Genomic DNA, 18,626 nt, shown 5'->3' with positions numbered 1-18,626 from the left:
GAAGGATGCCTGAGGACTTTTGTAGTAAACTGAAAGCTGAAGACTGATGTATTTCTGAGTGAAACAGTGCTACAAAAGGTCTCTGATAGGGAAGCACCAATATCAAAGATTTTTCATGTATGTATCTGCTGATGCTCGTGCGTAAACGAGACTGCATCCACCTAGCTTGCCATTACAGGTGCATATAGTTATTTCTGTAGGCTTATCAGTGTAGAAATATGAAAAAATGCAGATAATTTAGCACAGTAGCCCAGCACCACCTAAACATTGTGCTCTTCTGTTGCACAATAAATACAAATACAATCAAATATCAGCTTGAAATCTTGTATTTATCACAATGCAGTATCGTCATGTGTCATGTTGCCCAACTCTATCAGTATGATCCCAGTGTTATTGTGCATACCTCTCTGAGTTAAGAGTATTTCGTGTGATGATGGGTGGGGGAGATTAAACGTGATATTGTTGGTTAATATCGTTTTCCCTGACCGCTGGTGCAGAAGTCAGATGTTGTTTTATAGGTGGGCAAAAGCCATTACATTTTGATGGGTGCTTATTAGAAAAAGGCAACTTTGTCTGACATATCATATAGTGATATGTAATGAAACCTCATATGACCAGGTACATGAGCTGACGAGGTAAAAAAAAAAAATCAGTTTTGATTTCAGGCTGATTTGAACACGTGTGTTCCTGATAACATTTCAGCCTACCTCTGAGTTGGATTGTCTGCTTTGACAGTCAAGCTTTTCTTGTAGAGGTGTGCCTCCCAGTAACTCTGTCCTTTCTCACAGTGCCATGTACCTCCTGGCGAACAGCTGTTGCCCACATAGAGGTCTCTCAGCCTCCTGATCGTGTCCTCTCCGGCCCCAGAGGATGCTGGGAATTTGTCGTGGGCGCAGGAAGTTCCTGGCTGCGTCCCTCGCCCTGCTCTTCATCCCAGCCCTCACCTGGCTCTACCTGTCTGCTGCCAACTTTACAGGTAAGAAAAAACATTTCAAGGAAAACTGGAGTTTGTTTTTTACCTAATCTCTGTCTGATGTTTCTGTAGCATATGGACAGTTGCCACAGTTATTCAATCAGTAACAGGTCAATTTTGTGTTCATAAATAAAATAATTAGATGTTAACAATATGAATTGAATAAAGTGCTACATCGAAAGTAAGAGATGACTGGCTGTTTAGCACAATGAGTCATGCATAATTTTACTATGACATTTGGTATTGGTGTAGCAGCAGTAAAAAAAAAAGAGAGAAATACTATGTGGGGAAAAAACTACACATATGACACTGATTATTTTATACTGTTTATTTATTATAAGCTCTATTGTAATAAAGCAAAACAAAAAAATAAATATAATGACATTAAGGCTTCAAGAGCTGGTGAGTTGCTTCAGATCTTCACTCTGCTGAGCTTTTCTAAACATTTGGAAGCCTCGAGAATGTCGTAATACATCTCTTTGGCTTAATTTGAAAAGCACACTGAAGTACATCACAGACTCATTTAGGCTGTTTATTTTTCTTCTGTGATGAATTGAGTCACTGTACCTTGTCTGAAATTGATTACTTCCTCAAGATGATTTAGTCCAGTAGGTTTTAATGACTTTGTGGCCGAAAGAGAAATTTGCCTGCCTTCACATTATTAGTTATGTGAATTATTTATTAAGCCTCTGATTTTGGTTCAGTGAACTTGAACGCTTCAAATAGTGTGCTGCGTAATGGTCTCAGCTTTAGAATTGCAAACCGCTTTTTACTTCACTTCACCACTTTTACTCGGCTTCTGTTTTGTTTTTTTTTATGTTTTCCTTTTTTTTTATAAATATCTGGTGAAATGTAGGCAGAGCTATGAAGCTTTTTCCTGTAATGTTTTAAGAATAAATGACCAAGCAGGTTTGCTCACTGTTTTAGCCTGTAATGTTCTTTACCAGTGATTTGATTTGAGAATCACATTAATCTCTCCAAGAATTCCTAAAATGCTTTACATTAAAATCGAACATACCGGAATGATTTTGTTGTTAAAGTTACTAAAGGTTCTTTACATTTAAGTGCACAGATGCATGAAATGCAGGTCATGAACAAATTAAGATACAGTAGGAATCTATCAATAAAGTTATGTATCAATTTTTTTCCAAATGAAACTACTATTTTGTACTATATTTATATTTATTTGCTTTTATTTAAATGACAATCAAAACCACACTTACTGCCAAGATAAATGGGTTTAACCAGTATGATGAGGTGCCTTGTTCACTTTTACACAATACAGTACATGGTAGTTGGAGCTCATGAAGTGACCAATGAGTTCATGTAAGTGTTTTTAATGAAGTGTCCAGTGAACGTAATTATTTTACAGTATTCTACATTTGTAGAACTAGGCCAAATTGAACTCCACGCAAACTGCAGACTAGGGGAATTGTGTGTTCTCTTAAAGGTAATAACATTAATTCCAACACGGTGCGCGTATCCACATTTGGTGAAGGTGAAATGAATCTGCATGTGCATTTTTTTTTCTAATGTAACAGAACCACAGTTGGTGTTGGCAGACATGAAAATACAGATTATTTGCAGGGTTTTCATATCAGTCCAGTCTTGTTCCCAGCAGTCAATAACAGTGTAGCAGCACAGCTTGTCACATAGCCTGCTGTAGTTAATAAATGATTGCAGTGCTACCGTGTTTGCTCTTTATGAATCCAGACTGTGGTCAGAAAGCTCCTTTCAGGAACAGACTGCAGACGCCTCCTTTGCTCAGTGTAGTGTAAATGCACTTTCAAGGACTCCCGACAGCTTTACAAAGTTAATTGGTGTCAAGTAAGACAAATGTAGTGTTCTCCTACACCACTGCTACTCACTTCAGTGTATGCAGTTTTTACACTCCATGTAAGGAAGGTAACCTTATTGTACATGTAAAACTTTGGCTACTGTGTCTACTGGCTCACACGTACCTGGTTCTGCACTCAAAGGAAATTGCTCTGTCTCCGTTTTCTTTTTTAATAATTCACCTTTTTGCATTTGTGATGTGCAGCCTAGTTTTTCCAAGCCCTTTCTGAGCCATTTTTCCACTCCATTTTAAAACCAAACTGCCATTGTCACGCCACAAGCTAGCGGAGCTGTGATACGGCGATTTCTCTCTGGAAAGGGCTTGCTTTTCTCTTTTCGTTTTCCACACTGTATCATTTTGTCATTAGATTTGGTGACACTTGTGTCTGCTTTGCCCTCAGATCACAGTACCCGGGGAGAGAAGTGAAGCAGTCAGAATGGGAGTTGTATTATTGGGAGATTATTCGGAGGAATTGGCTCTCCTACCTTTTTAAAATATTTCTGCATGCCAGCCCTGCAACAGTCATCTCCTTAACCCTCCCAGATTAAATAAATTGACTGTCATTCTCCATAATGCAGAAATGCATTGAGTGGGTATTTTGCCTGATAAGAAGAGAAGGTTTTCAAAGTGGATTGAATTAGGTGCTTCTGTATTTAGACTGAGCTTACTGCTAGCTCAGATATTAGGCTGACTCTAAGGTCAGGATAACTAAGTACAACCTCCTCTGTTTCTGCGTTACCTCGAGACGTTTTTGTTTCCTTTGCTCAGTTGAATGAAAAAACGAATCATTAATAATGTGGCTCTTTTTTTACTGTCTTAGGATATGTGAAATGATATTTCAAGGTATTTATGAGGGCAGTAAGCATTAGGGGTGCACCGATTATTCGAACTTGGTCGACTAAAACCGATGACCAAATTAGTTGGCAACTAATTTAATAGTTGATTAGTTGATGACATCATTTAGCATCTGTATCACGCTAATTAGGAACTTTTTGACATTACCGCTTACTGGAGAGTTAACAACAGCACAACGGCAGCCTCAAGAACAAAATCCTTAAAAGTGTGGGCGCTAAACTCAGGAGAAAAAAGGTTGTAGTTGTACTATTTGTAAAGCCAACCTCAGCTGACTATGGGAGCACGCCCTCCATGTTGGAGCATCTGAAGAGGAAACTCACTGAGTGAAGATTAATCTCAGTAAAATATGCTACGTCCCAATGTAATATAGCATTAGAAGTGCACTCATTAGTGTAGTGTGTACAGAATTATACAGAAGTGTGTAGTTTGGGACACAGGGGTAGGTGTGTTTGTGAGCTAGTTACAAACCGTCCTCCTCCACGTTCTGAGACGAGCTCAAACAATTTCTGTTTCAAAATGCAGGTTCTCTGTAAACGTTAATGGAGCTGGAACAAGAAGCCAGTAACTATTATTCACAGCGACCCTGTTCACTTTTCAAATGACAGTTTTAAACACCGCGTCATCGTCTTGGCGTCAAGGACGCTGGTGCGTTCAGATTCAGGGAACACAGCAGATCCAATAAGCTTTCTGTTCTTTGCGAACGTTGGGCTCCACTCGCAAACAGTTTAAAGGAGGTAGTTCTCTGTGAACACACAGGGCAGCTGGGCTAAGGGTCCCATTGAAATGAAGTGTTTACACAAAATCGTTCAAATTTTACTGTTCGTAGAGGAATTCTCCACTTTCCACTCCCCTCCATCAGGGCACGTCTCCTCTGCAGCGGGGAAGAGCCGCACTCGGAGGAGAGCGAGACTCTCACAGGAGCACAGCGATACTGTCTTTACTGTTTCACTAAAGACCTGTGATTGTAGAATTTAGTTGCAGTAAAGTGTAGTCAGACAGCAAAATGCACAGATCACAGACTGCACTGTTTAAAATGAACATTTAAATTCAGATAGATTTTTTTAATTTGCTTGATTGCAGGAAAACTGATTTAGTTTTGTTCTATTTTATTGCTGCTACTTGGTTAGAAGTTTTGACAGGAAAAATACATTATTTATTTATTTATTTTTATTAGCAGGAAAGTTCATTAAAACAGTGAATTCTTGAATGTTATTCATATTTATTGTCTTTATTGTTAGTTAGCAAATGCATAAAACAATTTCAAGCTAAATTTAAAAGCTGATAGCTGGTAATGTGGTGATAATCCGAATAATCGAGTATTTGTTTCAGTAATCAATTGATTATTCAACTATCAAATTAGTTGTTTGTTGCAGCCCTAGTAAGCATTTATTTGTTCAAAAAACACTAACAGCTTTACTATACAAACTTTACTAAATGTTTTGCAAATCTTTGTCAGAATTTGATGTATGTGAATATGTTAACCTAACGTCCAAAGCTCTTCACAAGGAAGTCCAGTATTTACAGTTACCTGCTTCAGCTAATCAATCCTTCATTGAATTGAATGTAATTTGAAATATATATGGAACTAGTTAACGTCAGCTAGAGTAAGTTACCAGTCAAGCTCCACCAGAGCTTCTCAGTCACATCCTTAACAAACATGCTTCTGTGGCAACACGACCATGTTAAGGCACTCATGTTTTTGTAGTATCAAAGTGTAATGTAATACATATTAGGGCTGCAACAAATCAATATTATTGATTTGTGATCACAAAAATTTGTTGCCAGTGAATCAAATTATCGTTTAGCTTGGTTGATGATGATTGTGAGACCCAAATATTTACATAATTTACATCCAAGTGATTGAAAGCAGCCTACGCAACCTTCAAGCGAGAATATGAGGGAGAATATTCACTGCATCCATGGCAGAAACTCAATCTGTTGAGATACAGTATCTCAGATATTAATATCTTGATATAGGACATCACTCTTTTGAAAATGCATTTTTAGAGCTGTGTTTATACTGACACACAGGTACACACTAGCACTGAAGTTTTTTTAGTTTTTTTTTGTCAGGGTTTTATCCTCCTGTCCACACAAACAGAGCTTTAGGTCACTGAGGTTTCTCTATTTCCAGTAATCAAATGTGGACTGACGTGTGTGTGTGTGTGTGTGTGTGTGTGTGTGTGTGTGTGTGTGTGTGTGTGTGTGTGTGTGTGTGTGTGTGTGTGTGTGTGTGTGACTTCACTGTTAGTGATCTGTAGCATTGTTTTATTATATGATGTTGCATAAACTTTATAAGCTATTTGTTTTTGCTTTATCTTTAGAGGAGAGATACAGAAATATATCATGGACTTGGATGTGTTGCTGCTTCATTGTTTCTGCACCTTCACAAATGAAGTTTTCAAGGCAATGCATAAAATCTGTTGCTGTGCCTTGAATAAAACCTATTTTAAGAAAAAAAAGGAAGGTAATCAGTGTATTTTAATTTGATAAATGAAACATTATTACCAAGCTCACATCTGCTGGTTTTTGCCAACTAATTGATTAGTGGAAGTCATAATGGACCAAATCCATTACAAAAACAGGAGAAATTGTTAATTGCATACACATTCTTTCAAATACAAATGAACTCACCTCATTGTATAGTTCTGTTGAAGTTTTTTTCCCCTTAAATGAATTTATAATGCAGTTGTGCAATGTAACATACCATCCAGTATGCGGTGTAAAGGAAAAGTACCTTTACATCCATTGAGACTGCATGAGAATTTTTGACCTGTCTGTTACAAAGCATACTTATAATAGGTGGTCATGACAACAGTGGGGTCTCTCCTGTCTCGTTTGCATTCTCCTCATGAATATTTAGTATTTGGCCACAGGCAAATCAAGGCAAAATCTCTCCTTCCTTAATAGCACTCATTTTTATATGTGCTCTGTTTTGCTGTTTCCATGACGATGCCCTATCGCCAAGTTGATTCCAAATTTTTCTGACTGCTCATATCACAGAGTAGAGAGAACATGAAGGTGTTCGGAGTGATTGATTGGGTACGCAGAAGTGACAGAGGAGGGCTCTGACTGTTTTAATGCGTCTGAATGCACAAATGCGCAGCAGCAGGAACTTATGCTAATGGCTGCCTCTTGGCTCTGCTGCTGATATCTCATTAATGCTCTGCATCTCCTCACACCTCTCTCTGCCGTGTCTCATACACTGCACACTCACCGCTGCGCTCGTTCACAAGTACGTACCCAAGGGAGCCCTTTTGAAATATCACCGAGTCAAAACTCTCCCTTGCCTTCATGTGAAAGCCCAGAGGAATTTGACTTTGCTTTTGAAGACGGCAGGTGTTCCTGACTAGAAATTAAGGAATGAGAGGCAAATGCTTTTGACCCAGCCAAACTTTTTGGTTCTATTTCAGCGTGCTTTGTTCATTTCTCTCGGTTCCTTTTGTTTGCACTAGCTCCTTTCAGATGGATTACAGCATGGGTGTGCTTCTGCATTTCAGTCTATTCAAGTGTCTCTAATGATGCCAAGCCTCTTGCTATACCACACGAGAGTGCTATAAGTCTGTGAGGGGTTAAGGATGCACATGACGTCTTCAGGGTATACGATACTGTGCCAGTACTGTTGAGTGCAGGGCCGTCACGATCTTTAAATTTTAGCTGACGGTTAACTGTCATATTCATAATTTTGATTAATGATTTGAATCTTCTTGTTCATTTTTTCCACCTATTAAAATACGCCTCATGAGCCATTTTACTTGCAGCTATATTTACTTAGTAGTTAACACTGGTTGTACAGTCAAATCAGTGCTGTGCTCACACTGAAACAAAGGTCTGCATTTACAAGAAATCATGTGTACCGTTAAGCTGAGCCGTGTTCTTCATGTTAGTGAAAATAAGTGATAATCCTAAAATTCTTTCTGCATGCATGCTAAAAACTTTAGCAATAGACATATAGCTAACAAATGTTCAAACATTCAGCACTGCTCTCTATGCATTACAGCACCAAGTTAAGTTAGACATTTTTGTTGTTCTCGTGATGTCTGGATGAATGCATGTACTGCTTTCATTTATTTACGTTTATTAGCTTTAATTCAGCTCAGACCATTCACATTGTGTTTGTTGCAACATAGTATGGCAGTGAAATCTAATGAATGATGCCAATCAGCCAAAATAGTGGCAATAATCTCAAATGACTGTGATCATCTCAAATAATTGTGATTAGGTGATTATGTAATAACTGACAGGCCTAGTTGACTGCACCTGGAAGAGAGAGCTCACCAACTGTCAGAGAAAAAATAGTGCATAGAGAGATGAATATGCCCCAGTTCCCCTCAGTAACACCATCCCCCACCACCTCTGGCCACCCCATTTGCTGCATTTGGCATTCATCTGAAATTTCCGTCCACAGAGAATCGGACCTAGTGGCACAGCACTCGTTTGAGCCGGTCGTGTTTGTGCCACTCTGAAACGGCCCGTAGTGTGGCTTTTTTTTCTGCTACACCCAAAGTGACATTTAGAGACTCTTGGGGGGGAGGTGTGTGGGAGGAAAAGCAGAAAAAAGTTAGATTCTTCTCCATTCACAGTGCCTGGAGCAAGTGGAAAGAACAGATATGGCACACAAGCCAAAGACCACACCAAATAACGGCAAGGGAGTCAAAGTTTGCTCAGGGTGATGTTAATAATTCATTTTTAGTCTGGTCTTCTGCCTAGTATGCCAACTCCTAGCATTCATGTGCATTTTAGAAAGATATTCACATTGACACTGTCACCTAGAGCTAGAGCTGGGTGATACACTAGAGCTACTACTCTTAGGCTTGTCACAGTTATTACGTTATTGCCTGATTGTGATTATAGAGGCTCACTTTTTTTTTTTTTAGTTTTTTAATTTCACAGTCATATATTTGTGGCAGAAGCAGAATGTGAATTGGGTGTGTTTTCTTCTGTTTCATTCAGTCAAATTCATGTAAAAAAACAGCAAACATGTTTATTGAGACCTCAAAACGTTCTAACGTTTTAACGTCTGGTGCTGTAACACTTTTAGAGGGCAGCAGTGAGCTCAAATCACTTGCGTCATTTGGGATCTGAGCATGGACAGCTGGGAATAACCTGTTAATTTGGTCACTTTAGGCTTGTTCTTTTAATAGTTGCACACTATTAATAAAATCAATTATTTATATGGCAATTTCCTTTCTTGTGCTTTCGGATATTTTGGCTGATGATTAATTACTGTGTAACTAACTGCTTTTACCAATGTAAATCTCTTTTTTGGTTAACTATATGTACTAAAACACAAGCCTAAAGTGACCAAATTGGCTGATTTAGCTAATTTGCTTCCTAGATATCAGTATGCAGTAGTTCCCAGCTGACAACATACACAGCCCAAGTGCAAATAAACTAACATTACTCAGCACTGCCCCATAAAACAATTCTAATACTTGATTCATTCATTACAGTAATATTCACTTCTCTGTATAGTATTTTAAACCTTTATCTTTTTTTAAGCCATATAAATTGTAGTCTAATGTTTTTCAGACATTTCACGTCATTATTCCACATCATCTTGCCTCAGAGCACAGCTTTTATGTTGGCATTCATGCTAAAAGAGCAAAGAAGTCTAATTACGGGAGATTTTTTAATTTTTGGGTGATGAGTAAAATGCTCTACAACATCTATACTGCCTTCGGCTCTGCACTTTCACATTTCTGCTTGAGGTGAGAATATTAGCTGTTATTTTCCTGTTTAAAGCAGGTTTAAACCTTGGATAGTATAAACAAAAGATCTACTTATTGTGAAAAAATCACAATCGTAAGTTTTTACCACTGTGTCTGAGACGAATCACCGTCACACACCATCACACACACCTTTGACTCTCACAGAACTACAACGGCAGCATGATCACATTTTATCAAATTATTTAAATATAGTTAGGAACTCTGTAGAAAGTTGGAGGGTGTGATTGTGTGATTGCACTTTGGTGGACGTGAGATGCATGTCTAGCACAACCAGTGTGGAGTGAAACATTGATTAAAATGGAAGCATATCTGTTCTGTCAGATGGGCAACTAAAAGAATGCATGGAATATTATTGTTTTGATGTTGAGAATTTATATTCAAGTAATTATCAAATACCAAAGAGCATTTAAAGCCTGTCAAATGCTCTTCGTAATAGTGGGGCGGTCGTGGGCTGGAGGTTAGGGATCTGGCCCTGTGACCGGAAGGTTGCCGGTTCGATCCCCAGGGCCGACAGTGCATGACTGAGGTGGATGGGTTAAATGCGGAGGTGGAATTTCCCCGGTTGTGGGATCAAAAGTATCACTAATAGCCCTTCTGTAGAAACTTGGTTGTATTTGTAAGACTCATGACACATTTTAGCCTCAAACTGAAGAAAACACAACCAATTTACTTTCTGTTGGCTGCAGCTTAAACATATGATTGTAAAGGTAACAAATGTTGAAAATAACTGTGATAAACTCCACTAATTGGTCACAGGTGTAGTTAACATTTACAATCCTGTACAAAGTTCCTTGTAAAATACAGTCCAATCAAAACATGCTGTGCCAGGTTTGTAAGACCTGATTTCAGCGTACAGTAGCAGCACTCAGTAAATGTGGGTTCATTAACTTTATTAATGCAAATTTATGTATCATCTGATGCTGTAACATTTAGGGGGGAAAAAACATCCACACCACCCTGTACTACTTAAACTCTTCATAGAACACTTCCTCCAAGCTGATGAAGATGCAAATAAGGAACCTTTCCTCGCTATCTTCTACCATCCAACCACTTCATTTGACTGACAGAGCAGTAGAGAGGCAAGAGGCAGCCTTTATCTTACTTTGAGATAATCTGGAGAGCTTTGTTTCGGGTGGATGATGAAGGTAATGGAATTGTCCAAGTTCCACATGGAAGGGAGCGGGTTTTTTGGGGTTAGTTTGAGTGCGTTACGCAGATGATGTGATCGTAAGTGGTCTTGTCGTGGGCGCAAGTCTGTCGCTGCAGCAGGCGCTGAGCTCAGGCAAATAAAGTGCAGTACACATGAGTGCTCTATGAGCGGTAGCATTACAGCAGCCAATGAGTCGCAAGTCAAATGCTTCGCCGCCTCATCTCAGCTTCATGGGTTGAGCAGTGGCTTAGCAAACACAATGAGGGGATTTTCACACACGGCCTGCTTACAGCCTTAAAATAAATGTTTTCTTCATGCACCATTGATTAGCGGGGAACGATATTCTGTCTGAGTTAGAGCCGTCATCTTGTGTACGTTTAGGGAAAAAAACATGTTCTAGCCTAGAAAGAGCATCATGATGATCTTGTTTCCCTTTAGGCTAGGTGCAATTACTTAAAGAAAATACTACAACTACAACGATCATTTGATTTCTTCAAATGTAAAATAATTTGCTATAAAAACTATTTTAAAAGTGTTCCGTATCTTGTCCATGTCTGACTCTATTCAACAGAAGCGAAGGTGCTCTTTGAATGAAATCTCTGGCATGAATATTCAATCTCCTGATATTACTTCCACAGCAAATTTTCATTTTTATTGGGACAACAATGACTTTGGCCTACAAAAGAGGCCCAGGTGCACATATTGTACAGCAGCTGCCAAAGCATGGACAAAATGCTTCTACCAAACACGGCTTCCGCCAGTTCAGTGAGACTAAGCCCAGAATCCACTCAGCAAATAAAGCTCAGCCTTGAAAAGAGGCAGAGGTGCTTTGGCATATCCACATAGAAGGTATTTCTTGTTCTCTAAGCAACAGCTTTATTCTACTTAACCATTTAGGCTCATTTATGCTTTTGGTCATATTAGAAAGGTGGTGGTGTATTTCCAAAGTGACATTTTAGCCAAAACTGAGAATGTGTGCTTTCTGTTTTGGATTATCATCAGGAACTTTAGTTTGTTCTCTTACTCATGGTTGCTTCTGGTCATATTTTGTCTAGAGCCGGGTGATGGGGCACTGCATCCGATGACGATGATTCAAAGAACTAGAGAGGATTATGTTCTTTTAAAACTATGAACTTAATACATATTAAACGTATTTACATGCAGTGTTTTATTCACTTTAACTGTGTAGTGGCTACATTAGGGTACATTCTTTGTCTCTGCTGGGTGTCTCCTAGAGCATGTGTACAGCTTTTTCTGTACAGCTTACTTCTTCCTTTCCCACAGGCATCTGTAGTTGACTTACAGAGTCCCTCCTCTATAAACATGAAAACAAAAATGCTTAAAGCTAGATGTGGCTTTGAACTCTCTTACCTACATGAGCATCTGAAGTTTCTCGAACATCCAAAACAGTTTTTGTCTGCATCATTTAAAGAGAAGACTCAGGAACTCACAAATGCACAACTTTCAGAACTATGACAACCATTGTATTATTTAATATTTTGAACCATAAAAATTGTATCCTAAAATAAATGCATTAAGCACATTCCTCTTGATTATTCTACATCAGAGCACAACAGACTATACAGCTTTGAAACACTGATTAAAATGGAAGCTTATCTGTTTATTTTGTTTTATCCAGACAAGTGAAATGAGCACAATTGGCTTTAGTGCGGTGCTGTAGCATAGTGGTCTGTAACTCCTGTACTGTCTGTCTTAGGCCCCATCCACACTAAATTTTTATTTATTTATTTTTCTCTCAATTGTACCTGATTTTCTCCCCAATTTAGTAATCTGCAATTCCACCTGCTAGTTAGGACTCTCCCTATCACACCAAGGCTAGGAGGGTGAGGCTAGCACAGGCTTCCTCCAAGACCTGTGAAACCAGCCATTGCTTCTTTTCAAACTGCCACTCACGCAACGTCGTTGGACAGCCATATGCGCTCGGAGGAAAGCGCCAACCGCCAGATTTGTTACGTCAGCTAACAGACGCCTGCGCTGACAAGCATCACTTTGAGTGATGGGAGGAGAATGGGGGCCATCCTACCCACTCAGAGAGCGAGGCCAATTGTGCTGTCTTGGACTCCCGGCTACGGACGGCTCTAGCATCACCAGGGATCGAACTCACGATCTCCTGATGATACGGCCAATGCTTAGATGTTTGTGCCACTCAGGAGCCTACATGTCTGAATTTTTATTTTTAACAAATCTGGATTTGGATATTGTGAAATCCTGACTTATGGAGGTCTGATGGCCTGCAGATTGAAGCCTACAGTGTTTATAACATGCTGCCATTACGTTGTTACAAAGAATTTCTGCTTTTAGCTTTGCGCTGTGTATTTAGTGCAGTGCTCATGTGAGTGTTTGAGTTTTTGAATTCTCATGCAGATGGAAAGCTTTCTGGAAACACTGCTGTGCACAAAGATTTTTTTTTATTGTATATTTTAATATACAGCTACTTCCACCTCAGCAGTACAATGAACAGAATGCACTGTCCTGTCATCAAACTTATTGAAACACTGATACAAATCCTGTGAGAGTGCTGAAACATCAGTTGCGCTGTGTTTTGCCTTGAGGATTGCGGCTTGAACACACACACGCACACACTAGGGGCAGTGAGCACACTTACCCGGAGCGGTGGGCAGCCTTATCCATGGGGCCCGGGGAGCAGTGTGGGATTAGGTTTCTTGCTCAGGGGCACTTCAGTCTGGTACTGTTGGCTCAGGGGAATGAAACGACGACCTTCCTGTCACAGGGCCGTTTCCCTAACCTCCAACCCTTGATTGCCCCATTTTCATTTGTTTGTTTGGTGAAGCCATGCAGCTGTGAACATGGCCATTTCATGGCCACTGTCACTGTTTGTAGTTCCCTGAGCCCATTTCAGACAGGAAAAAAGGTGTGCTGCTTGGTCTGTATGACAAGCCCGTTTCTAATTGCACAATTCTGGTGTTCAAAATTACCCTCAGACAGAGTTCATCATTATTTCCCTGAGAGCTGCAGGAGCTTGTGGGCTTCTCCACCCCTCTCACTCATGCTCTTCTATACATGTACACACAGATGTTGCAACTGCTGAGGGAAAACTGCGGCGCTCTCTGTTTTCACCTCAGTAACTGTGTCTTTTCAGAAGCCACAGAATCGACTGAATAACATTCATGTTCCTCAAAGCATGCAGCGCATTACCACGCTGTCCTGACTGCTAATTGGAAATCACTGGCTAGCCACGCTGGGCTTTGCTAACTTAACATCCCACTATAGAAAATATTCAAGAGCCTCTTTTGTGAGTAACCTTATAAATGTTATTCCATGAGCTGTGCTAATGTGTGGAAAGGTTTTGTCTCCCCTGCTCTGAGCAGTTTTCTTGCTGTTTGTGGTAAAAGGTTACTGATGCACAGGATTTTTTATTATTACTATTATTTCCATCCCTCCCTCCATTCCTCCATTCCTCCATCCCTCCCTGAACTTTGCACTGAGGTACTGTTCCCCAAGTGCTAATTTACCACCATGGAAAAAAAGCGATGTAATAAATAAGTAGATAAACATCATAGCACTTCAGGCTGCAGCATCATTTAAACAGTTTAACATTTTAATGAGCTAGTTTACTAGACAGGCTCTTGTGAAAGAGGTTTCCAGAATGAGCGAATACCCTTTTTTCACATGACAACTTTGTTACAACAACTGAGTTAATTACCCAGTTGTACATGTGTAACGCTGTAACGGGATGAGCAGAACAAATGTTCAGTAGTTTTTTTGAAGTAGTTGATAAACACTTCTAACAAACAGAAATGGATATGATGTAAAACATTCCACTGACTAACGTTACACAGAGTAACATGATGAGCTTTAGTGATTTTTGTAAGCGTAAGGTTAACTCCTTCTGACAACAGCATGTGTCCTCAGGCCATTGTTTGGTTTGTTGCCAGCTTCTTACTCAAATTTTCTTTTGCCTCAAGTGGTGCAGCAGTTACATCAACTTCAGTTTTGTCCATTTACTCACCTTGGAAAGCCAAGTCAGACGTACATATGTTGGATATGACGACTTTCACCTTCATTTTAAGAAAATGCTCCCAGACTTTGTTCTTTTGCTTTGTTATCTGCTCATATAGGTACGACACTAGTGAACTGCTGCCCTCTTCAGGTGTACCAACTGGAAAGTACAAGAGAAAACCCAGCGGTCCTTTTAGTACTTTGGAAAGAATTATCAATCACAGTAAACATACTCTCTGAAAATCTACAAGCTGGTCAGTAAAAACCGTTAAAATATTTCTACCTCAAAATAAAATCTGTACAAGTAAAACGTAAGGCTTACAGGGCTGTCTCTGAATGAAAAGCAAGTCGGGCCTGTTGAGGTGATGTTGCACTCTCTCTTCCTTGGCACAGGAATATTTATCATAGTTTCATATTAGCAGGATTACATTCTTTGACAGATTGCTCATACTATCATCTGCAGACAACATTGTTTTACCCCACAGGAGTAGATAAACAGCTAACATCATGATTGCTACACCCAGTGTGAGATATTTCAGGCTAGATTTATTGCAGGATTGAATCAGATTCATTGACTTGATGTCTGCTTGATGCTGATGTCTGGTACTAAATTGATGCCATCTCTTTGTGTAATGTTATAAAAGTTTTGATTTTTATTCAACTTTATTATATCTGAATACTCATTTGTAATTGAAACTATCTTGGCCTTATTGATGGGAATCACTCTTCACATGAAGCCATGTGACCAGCTGGCTGTCACTGATCACATGGGGAGTGGAGTGGATTTAGGGCAGGCAGAGAAATTTGGGTACAACAATAAACAGAAAAGATCTCAAGTACAACTCTGCTCCCTTCATTCTTACCAAACATCTGTTCAAAAGATCTGGATCATCCCTGAATGTAATACTACTTGGCCCACTGTTAGACAGTTTAGCTTATGAAGGCTGTCTTCTACAAAACGGTGTCATCTTTCTGTTGAACGTGTTGTGCTTTTTCTTCAGTGTAAGTAATGCTCCTGCAAAGGTCGTGGTTGTATCACTCTAAAGTAATCTCCAGTTACAAGTAAATACCGTCTCTGTTTCCTCTCCTCAGTGAAGCCGCTGCCTCTGTCTCCGCTAGAGCTTCAGTCCTCTACTCTGGTAGGTGGGGCTGGTGAGCGGCAGGCTCTGGAGCTCCGGGTTCGAGAGGTGGAGGAAGAGAACCGTGCACTGAGAAGAGAGCTGAGCCAGCCACCCAGAAACCCCACCCACTCCAACCACCATGGCAATGGCAATCAATCACATCCACACTCCACGGAGGAAGGTACCGGCGATAGCGAAGCACAGAAAATGTTCTCCACAGGCAACAGCTCCAGCTGTGTCCAACAGCCTGTTGTGGACAAATGTGAGGTAAGATGAGGTGACAGTCACTGTATTCTGTATGCAGGCCCAAGGAATTTAACGAGACTGTCAACACAATAGCAAATATAAATATAATATTAAAACTCACAATGATTCTGTAGATATGAATCCTACACTGTAATTCAGATGGATTTAGAAAAACTCCATTTGAATGTGTGGGCTTTTCATACGGCATAGTGGTAGCACTGTAGCCACAGCAACAGCTTTCTTTCTCTATTTGAAGCTTTTGTTTTCTGGCAGATGTTGGATCTGTGTGAGATGTCAGATTACAGGTGTGAAGTTTTGTGCTGGGAGTGATTGCGGTATCTTTAGAGTTAGAGAAATAGAGTTAGTGACATCATTAGCATTTGGACTGTGCTCAGCTGGCTATCACATGCAGCAAATCAAGCAATGCTTGCATTTGTTCGTGAATGAAACTGTCAAAATAACTTGCAGCTCTGCAGCTCGGACATGTGATAGTACAGAGAAAGAGGAGCAATCCTTCTTTCTAAAGCCTAATTTCACTTGTGTGCAATTGTGAAACTGATCTTTCATCAGGTGAGCATGGGTGCAGACATGGGTTTCTCATTAATGCTGTAAGCCATAAGAGGCTGATCTTTACAGTTATGACATTTTAAAGACACTCTTCTACAGAGTGACTTGCAAAAGTGCTTTGTTGTCCACTCAGAGAATATATCTTAACTAATACAAATAGGTTATAGTCCAAACTATTGAACTAAGATAATGCCAGAACCAAAAGCCAGTGCTGATACCCAAGAAAAAAAATACTGAATTAAGACACAGCATAAGTGTATTTCATTAAATGCTAGATTAGTTCGCTTGGGTACTTCATTGGCCAGTGGAAGTTTGCTCCAAAATCTGGGTGTCAGGACAGAGAAGGGTCTCAATTTTATTGGTACCATGTGTCTTAATCTTTACCACGATTGCCCACTGTTTTTAGACTTGAAGATCACTGGTAGTCAGTCAAGCACAATTGAAGAAACTTGGGTTTTTGTGGTGGGGGTCTGTGGTTAGAGACAGCTGACGAAAAATCTGGCCTAGTTCTGACTGGTACAAAGAAGAACATGATATCAGCTTTTCCCAACATAGTCTTGCTCAACCCAAATCTTACTGACGGAACATAGAAGTATACAAATGGCAGCATTATTTTTACTCTCTGTACAACACTGTTCAATACTATTTGAGTTAATAGTGCATTCATACTGGACTTGGTACCTAAAAGTGTAAACATATTAATGAAAATAAGTTTTTACAAGAAAATTGCACAACAGTATGCTGTTATTACTGTGGTATTAAATCATAATGTGCTTTTGTCTGTCATATAATGTGGATATCATCAGTGCTTCTAGAACAGTTAACAGTTACAAGCTGCAAACAGCAACAGTCAGTCTGTAGTAACTGCATAGAAACAAGTAGCTAATTGGATGTCAGCCTATTAAGCCATTTGGTATATGCCACTTGTTTGCGAACCTCAGAAAAAAAAAATTCTAATGCATATTGTACATCATAAAAATTTCACCCTTTAAACCTCTTAGCGGTGGTCTGTACCACTTCGCCTGTAAGTGTATACGCTGTCTATTTACTGGCTTAGAAGTTAGTTGTGCATTTGTACAGAGTTTGTCTTTCATTGGCATTAGAGCTTCAAACACATCATTATTCGTTTCTGATCTTTTTAATGTAATTCCAGCCAGTCAATATATTGCTGCCATGATTAAAGTCAAGTCATGACTGTCTTGATGTATTTGTTTAAATAGTGTACATCTTGGATCCGTGTTCCACTTTGCTCTACTGATTACTTTGCTTGGTTACAACTCCATATTAAATCCAAATTGCATGTGTTTCCAAAGTCTGTACTCTTTTCAGACTTCACCCAGAGGCTTAAATCTCTGGAGGCTGGTCATGTGTCAAAGCTCTGCCAGACGAGAGCTGTCAATCAATGTCAGAGTCTTGAACAGTTGACTTCTGTACCAAGGTGCTCCAAGTCTATTGTTATTGTTGGAAGGAAAAACCTATTAAACATTTATTTATGAAGGAAAAACTGTGGGGTTTTATGTTGTAATAGTAAAATTTGAGAATTTGAAAAATCTGTACACAAATCCTACATTAGTGGACAGGTGGACTGATGCTTACTGGACTGCAATAAAATTTCACTCACACTTCACTCTTAGGCCTCATAGACGACGACAGTTTTAGACAAAAGTAAAAGGAAAAGTGACCAGACCGCATTTTCAGTAATTTTAACTGAAGTAATTGACAGCAAAAAAAAACTTGGCTTGATGTATATACATGGTTTATATATACAGTACTGTGCAAAACTCAGAGACCACCTTTATTTGTTTAATTTCTACTTTTCTTTACATTTATTTATTTTTTTGCATTGGGTAAAAAGCTGAAAAAACATGACACGACAGCCTCCACAACTGAATGTAACGTCAAATTGTTCAGTATTTACTGTCTCCACCCTTTGCCTTTTTTACAGTTTTGATTCTTTTTGGGTGGCTAACGTCATGTTTTTCAAAAAATTGCAGAAATTCTCACCAAAAAACAGCAGAAAAAATCTGCAAAAAAATCCAAACCTTCAGTTCAGTTGTAGAAGTTGGTTGCATTTTCTGCTTCTCATGATCCCACTAATCTCAAATTACAAATTTAGCCTTATCAGTCCACAACACTCCACATGTTCACTTTTTTCAAATCTGAA

At 39.4% G+C, this 18,626-nt stretch overlaps 1 protein-coding gene across 2 annotated transcripts in view; it reads left to right on the top strand.

Annotated features, from left to right (window-relative positions):
* The window catches only part of LOC108425352 (LARGE xylosyl- and glucuronyltransferase 1), an 88,864-nt gene that overhangs the window by 19,321 nt on the left and 50,917 nt on the right, over nucleotides 1-18,626 (top strand). The window contains exons 2-3 of one of the 2 annotated variants that reach the window (XM_017693941.2): nucleotides 789-976; nucleotides 15,621-15,916. In XM_017693941.2, the coding sequence (XP_017549430.1) occupies nucleotides 871-976; nucleotides 15,621-15,916 (402 nt within the window). In that variant the 5' untranslated portion in view covers nucleotides 789-870. Of the gene's footprint in view, nucleotides 1-788; nucleotides 977-15,620; nucleotides 15,917-18,626 lie in introns of those variants that run through there. The other variant, XM_037539914.1, reaches the window with a different exon arrangement.

Source organism: Pygocentrus nattereri, chromosome 1, assembly GCF_015220715.1.
Source record: "Pygocentrus nattereri isolate fPygNat1 chromosome 1, fPygNat1.pri, whole genome shotgun sequence".
NCBI lineage: Eukaryota > Metazoa > Chordata > Actinopteri > Characiformes > Serrasalmidae > Pygocentrus > Pygocentrus nattereri.
This window is presented reverse-complemented; position numbering and strand designations above follow the sequence as displayed.